This window comes from Macadamia integrifolia, unplaced genomic scaffold, assembly GCF_013358625.1.
Source record: "Macadamia integrifolia cultivar HAES 741 unplaced genomic scaffold, SCU_Mint_v3 scaffold213, whole genome shotgun sequence".
Lineage (NCBI taxonomy): Eukaryota > Viridiplantae > Streptophyta > Magnoliopsida > Proteales > Proteaceae > Macadamia > Macadamia integrifolia.
This window is the reverse complement of record NW_024868531.1, coordinates 185,129-191,811: the sequence shown is the minus strand read 5'-3', so window position 1 is coordinate 191,811 and position 6,683 is coordinate 185,129. Positions and strand designations below refer to the sequence as shown.

The 6,683-nt window shown below is 41.7% G+C and overlaps 1 protein-coding gene across 1 annotated transcript; it reads left to right on the top strand.

The window, feature by feature from the left end:
• Positions 1–2,597: 2,597 nt before the first annotated feature.
• On the top strand, positions 2,598–6,053 carry LOC122065835 (boron transporter 4-like). Its single transcript, XM_042629682.1, has 2 exons — positions 2,598–3,709; positions 3,901–6,053. The coding sequence occupies exon 2, from the start codon at positions 3,920–3,922 to the stop codon at positions 5,939–5,941; it is 2,022 nt and encodes a 673-aa protein (XP_042485616.1). The 5' UTR covers positions 2,598–3,709; positions 3,901–3,919; the 3' UTR covers positions 5,942–6,053.
• The last annotated feature ends 630 nt before the right edge of the window (positions 6,054–6,683 follow it).

Sequence of the window (6,683 nt, the reverse complement as noted above, 5' to 3'; positions counted from 1 at the left end):
TGTCATATAGGAGCATGCGGTATTAGGATTCTCACCATCCCGTGCTACGACCCTTCCCAACAGGGGTTAAGGTGTTGGGTTGCCATTTGGGGGGAAGCAGGGGTCGCGATTGTCGGACACTGTGGCGGTTAGGCATTACGCCCGGCGAGTCATGTAGGACAGTCGGCAACCCCGGTGGTACATTCTAGAGGGCCAATCGTACTGCTTTTAAATTGCTGGAGTCAACACTGTTATTTTATTTATTTACATTTCTGTTGAGAGCCGGTGGACGGCATTGTCTTTATTTTTCCGAGTACTCACGGTGGGCCTTCTCCAACAGCCCTATGGGCGTATCGCGGGAGGGAGTTCGCAGCTCGTACCCGGAGTATACGCGCACTGTGGTTGTAGTAGCACTAAAACCAAGGACTTAGTAATGTTGCTTAGGTGGATGTGAATTAAAATGTATAGCATGGCATGTAGTGCATATGATGTGTTTTGATGTGTGGACTGCTGTGTGGTCCATCTTACCACTTACTGAGCTAGTGAGCTCATCCCACGTGTACACCCCTTTTTTAGATGATTTTGCAGGTCATACATCTGAGGAGCATGGGGTGGGTCCCACAGTCGAGTTTCCTGAAGAGGACTGGTGGACCCCTGAGGAGTTAGAGCACGGCGTTGACTGCTTGTGCGAGAGCTGTGCTGCGGGACAGCAGTTCTGAGGCCGAGCCGAGCTCCACCTTGGAGGCCGTGCTGAGCTCCAGTTCCGAGGCCGAGCTGAGCTCTTCTAAGTGATGCCGAGCTGGGCACAACCCTTGATGCCGAGCTGAGCTCCAGCCTTGATACCGAGCCGAGCTGTGTACTCTGATGTTTTGATGATTTCCTGTATATACTTGATATTTGAATTTTATTCTTTTTGTGTATATATCATGCCTTCGGGCCCAAATGTATATAATTATTATATTACCATTCGGGTATCAAGTATATGGGATTTATTCACAGATAAAACTTAGTCTTCCGCTGATCTGATGAGCTTATGTTAGTGTGTGTATGCTGTGGTGGAATACAGTATCTGATGATCCTGGCAGGTTTGGGTTAACCGGTGTTAACTCGGTCACCGCTCCGGTTCAGTGTGAACGGGGTGTGACACCGACGGTGACGATGAAGGCATGGGCATGTTTGTTTCCAGCACTGGCAACAACGGCATCAGCGACGGACGGCGACAACAGGCTCGCGGCAACCAGCGGCAGACTTAATCAAGTCTCTATTTGTTTAATCCAAGCAAGATTTTTTTTAACTAGCACTGACCTTGAACCTATAAAAGAAAAGAAAGGAAAAGAAAAGCCCAACAAATATGCAGATTTCATCCGTGCAGACCTTCAATCAACTCAAACCTAATCAAAAAGGGTAATTTTCAACTCTTTAATCAACTCATGGTGTATGCGGTGGGAAATATGTTGGATCCAACATATCGAGGGTTTCTTTACGGTGGGAAATATGTTGAATCCTCTTGGTGTATGCGGATTTCATCAGTGCAGACCTTCAATTTTCATACCTGAGTTCTTTGGTCTGGACACAATTGATAATCAGTTTCACTCCACCAAATATGCAGATTTCATCTGTGCGGCACTGGAATATCTCTGAATTTGAGTTGCAACCAGTTCTCCGGTGAAATCCCACCTGAGTTCTTTGGTCTTGACAAGCTCGGCATTCTGGACTTTTTTTTTAAAACAGACAAGTTGGCCTCACAGTTCAGACTTCTGAGAGAGAGAGAGAGAGAGAGAGAGAGAGAGACCACCGGAGAAGAAGCTAGAACCACCGACAGCTCTGTTGCGGATGGTCAGTGCGAAGTAACTTATGTAAAATACGTTTTATTATTTATTTTAATTAAAAGGGTAAAAATGTCATTTTAAATCCTTACTTAATGAAGACTGACGGTAGGGGGTCTGAGTCTAATTTGGTGAAAGAGAGGGGGTGTTCTTATAATATTGGCATTCTCCAAGGGGTGGCGCTGTAAATTACCCAAAAATAAAAGCATGTTATTACAAGGTTTCTAATAATGGGTATTGAATAAACAGACACGGTTCCAAAAAAAAAAAAAATACAAATATGGATGGGTCCAAAATTGGCCTTGGATCGAATAGATTCACCTTTTTTTAATCAAATCAGCTTATAGTTTTTTACTCGTAGCCACTGGTGGGTTGGTATTTGACCAGTCAAGACTTGGGATCAGTCTTGACTTTGAAACCATGTCTTGTTGTTAGTATGGGTATTTTTAATTTTTTTATATATATTCTAATGAATTGCCGAAACTAGAAGAATAACGGAACTTACTAAATACATCTCACACACCTATATGACAGAAGTGTATCTACTGATCTGCTCTTCATGCAGAATCTGCAAGCGAGTGCGTAGCGCAAAATGACGGTGTCAGAGTTTGATAAACATTAAGCATTAAAAACATTGTTTCTCTCGCTAAAATTAGAATGAACAGTTCTGTAATTTTGAGTTTGTGAACTAATATACGCTTCTTTAACACGTTTCTTGTTGTAAATACAACTAATATTGTTTCGCTGTCCTCCAAACCCAGACAAATATAACAGACCCCCTCGCTCGCTCCCTCCCTCCCTCCATTGCCATCCATTTCAACAGCATTTCACCCTCTCTCTCTCTCTCTCTCTCGCCCCCCTGCTTTGTTTTATACAGTTTCCCTGTGACGCATCCCTCTTGCTTTTCTGGGTTCTCAGCTTTGCTCATCTTTATCCGATACAGGGCTTGAACCTTCGATCCTCAAGGTTGAACACATATTCAACAAACCATTTGAGGATCCGAAGAGGCTTGCCATAGATTTCGTTCCTTAAAATATATTCCAGAAAATCCCTCTGCTCTTAACCATATGCCATCAATTTCTATTTTCTTTTACTTCGGTAACAATCTCTCTGTTTTCTTTCCTTCTAAGCTCGTCCAATTCAATATGGTCTCTGGTTTCTCTCCATAGATATTTTCTAGTTTTACAAGCAAACAGGTTCCTGTTTTTCTTACTTCTTAGGATCTCACCTCGTTCCTCTTCAACATGGCTGCTTGTTTCTTTCGCTAAATTTCTACCTTTTGTTGCTACGGCCTCTCTTTTTTTTTTTTTTTTTTCCTTCCTCCTTGAACTCTCTCAGCTCGTTCCTCTTCAACATGGCTAGTGGTTTCTTCCGCTAAATTTCTTGCTTTGGGAGCTAAGGGCACCTTTTAATTCTTCCTTCTCAAATTCTTTCACTCGTTCTTCTTCAACATGGCTTGTGTTTTTTCCCGCTAAATTTCGAGCTTCAGGCACTAGGCTCCTGTTTTTCTTCCTTTTCAGGCTCTTAGCTCGCTCCTCTTCAATATGGGTTTTGATTTATTTTGCTAAATTTCTAACTTTAGGTGCTAAGGAATCCTGTTTTTCTTCCTTCTCAGGTTCTTAGCTCGTTCCTTTTTCAATATGGGTTTTGGTTTATGCCGCCAAATTTCTAGCCTTTAGGTGCTAAGAGATCCTGGTTTTCTTCCTCAGGCTCTTAGCTCATTTTTCTATTCAACATGGCTTGTGCTTTCTTCTTCCCATAAGTTCCTTACAGTGAGGAGGATCAAAGGAGCATGGCTCGTGGTTTCTTCAGTTAGATTTTTTTCTTTCGGTTACCGACAAAGAGCTCCTGCGTTTATTCCTTTGGTGTCAAACGCACTAGCACTCTGCAACTCTGCATTGGAGGTACTGATAGTTCTTGTCCATTCCTTTCTCTAATTTTTGCTGGCTTGAACTTGGGTTAATTAATCTGGAATATAATTCTTTTGGCTATGCTTGGAGGTTTCTTTTGGTTTTTAATTTTTTGATTGATATGATTGTTAAGTCTGTTTCCTTTCTTTTCTGTGTTGGATGTGTGTGGGCATTGATATTCTCAGATTCTTCAAGTAGTTGAATATGGATGATTTCAATGGTCCATTCGAAGGGGTCATTAATGATTTTGAGGGAAGAATGTCAATCTACAAGAAAGATTGGACTGCTGGACTTGGTTCATTCAGGATATTGGCTCCAACTACCTACATTTTCTTTGCTTCTGCTCTTCCTGTTATTGCCTTTGGAGAGCAGCTAAGCAGGGAAACAGAAGGAAGATTGAGCACTGTTGAAACACTGGCTTCTACTGCTCTCTGTGGTATCATACACTCAATTTTTGGTGGACAGCCCCTGCTGATAGTTGGAGTTGCAGAGCCCACTGTTATAATGTATACATATCTATACAGTTTCACCAAAGGAAGAAAAGATTTGGGAGGGGACCTCTTCTTGGCTTGGGCTGGATGGGTCTGCGCCTGGACTGCTCTCTTTCTGTTCCTCCTAGCAATATTCAATGCCTGCAATATCATTACTAGATTTACAAGGGTTGCCGAGGAAATGTTTGGCATGTTGATTACAGTCCTCTTCCTTCAACAGGCCATCCTGGGTGTCATCAGTGAATTCCATATTCCAGCACACGAAGACCCAAAAGAAGCCAAATATCAATTCCCATGGCCATATGCAAATGGATTGTTGTCTCTCGTGTTCTCCTTCGGCATACTTTTCACTGCCATAGGAAGCAGGAAGGCAAGGTCATGGTGGTATGGGGCAGGGTGGCTTAGAAGTTTGATTGCAGATTATGGAGTTGCTTTGTTGGTCATGCTGTGGACAGCATTGTCATTCACTGTGCCAACTAAAGTTCCTTCTGGGGTTCCTAGGAGACTTAACAGTGACTCTGGATCACTATACCATGTGACAGTAATTTCCGATATGTGTAGTGTCCCAGTTGTATATATTTTTGCTGCTAGCATACCAGCAATTTTGATAGCAGGTCTTTATTTCTTCGATCATAGTGTAGCTTCAAAGATGGCACAGCAGAAGGAGTTCAATCTCAAAAAACCATCTGCATACCATTATGACATTATATTGCTTGGGATTATGGTCTTATTCTGTGGTCTAATTGGACTCCCTCCTTCAAATGGGGTTCTCCCACAATCCCCAATGCATTCGAAGAGTCTTGCAGTTCTAAAGAAGCAGTTGATTCGAAAGAAGATGGTAAAGGAGGCCAAAGAATGCATTAAGCAACATGCCAGTAGCTCAGAAATCTACAGCACATTACAGGAGCTCTTTGTTGAAATGGACAAAGTCTCTCCATCCGTTACGGTGAAAAGTGAGCTCAAGGGATTGAAGGATGCAGTTATGATGGGTGTTGAAGACGGAGATCCAAAGAAGCACATATTTGATCCAGAGAAGGACATTGATGCCTACCTGCCTGTGCGGGTCAATGAGCAGAGGGTGAGCAATCTGTTACAGTCTATGATGCTGGGTGCATCAGTATGTGCTATGCCTATGATTAAGTTGATTCCTACATCAGTTCTTTGGGGTTATTTTGCTTTTATGGCCATTGACAGCCTCCCCGGAAACCAGTTCTGGGAAAGGATATTGATGCTTTTCATCACTCCTCGCCGCCGGTTTAAGGTCCTAGAAGGTGATCATGCTTCCTTTGTGGAATCAGTGCCATTCAAGCAGATTGCCATGTTTACCATTTTCCAATTCTTCTATTTTCTATTATGCTATGGGATAGCATGGATACCCGTATTTGGCATGTTGTTTCCAGTGCCATTCTTCATACTGATAAGCATTAGACAACACATCCTCCCCAAATTCATGGACCCACATCACCTTCAGGAATTGGATGCTGCAGAGTATGAGGAGATTGCTGGTGCCCCGTATCAGATGTTGAAGGAAGAAGAAGAAAATCATATGGACAGTGAACAAGCTGGTGTGGATATGTGTGATGGCGAGATATTGGATCAGCTAACCACCCGTAGAGGAGAGTTGAAGATTAGAACTATGAGCAGGGAGAGAAGTTTGACCATAGAGAGAAGTTTGACCAGAGAGAGGCGCTCCCAAGCAAGAATTTACCCTGTAGTGTTTTCAATCCAGGAGTAGCATGGATGAGTAACTTGTAGAAGAAGATGATAATGATTCATTATTGGAACTTATAATAAAGTAATTGAGAGATTGAGATATCTATCCATCTTTAGATGGAATTTTAATTTGACTTCTTGTATGAGAATTTTTTATTTTTTATTTTTTTATTATGGGAAAAGAAAGAAAAATATTAACTAAAATGTTTTAAAACATACACGTAGAACCCATAAGAAGGATCTTCACATGGTCTTTATTGATCTAGAAAAAGCATACAACAGAGTTCCTAGAGATCTAATCCAACGTGTCCTAGTAAAGAGAGAGGTGTCGAGTACGTTAGTGAATTTAATTAAGAACATGTATGAGGGGGTGGTGATTAGTGTGAGATGTGTGGGGAGGTCAAGGCAATGAATTCTCAATTACGATTGGATTGCATCATGGATTGGATTTAAGCCCTTTGGTTTGCGCTTATCATGGATGAGTAATCCAAGAGCATACTAGTTGAAGTCCTATGGTATATGTTCTTTGCAGATGACATCATTTTAGTGCATGAGACTAAAGCAAGGATTAACGCTAAGTTGGAGCTATGGATATTTACCTTGGAAACAAGTGGATTGAAGATTAGTAGATCAAAGACAAAGCATATGATGGGTAACTTTACTAACTCTAAGATGGATAATGAATAGTGAAAATTGAGGAGAACAAGATCCCATTAAGTAACTATTTTATATATTTAGGATCAACCATAAACAATGAAAGTGAC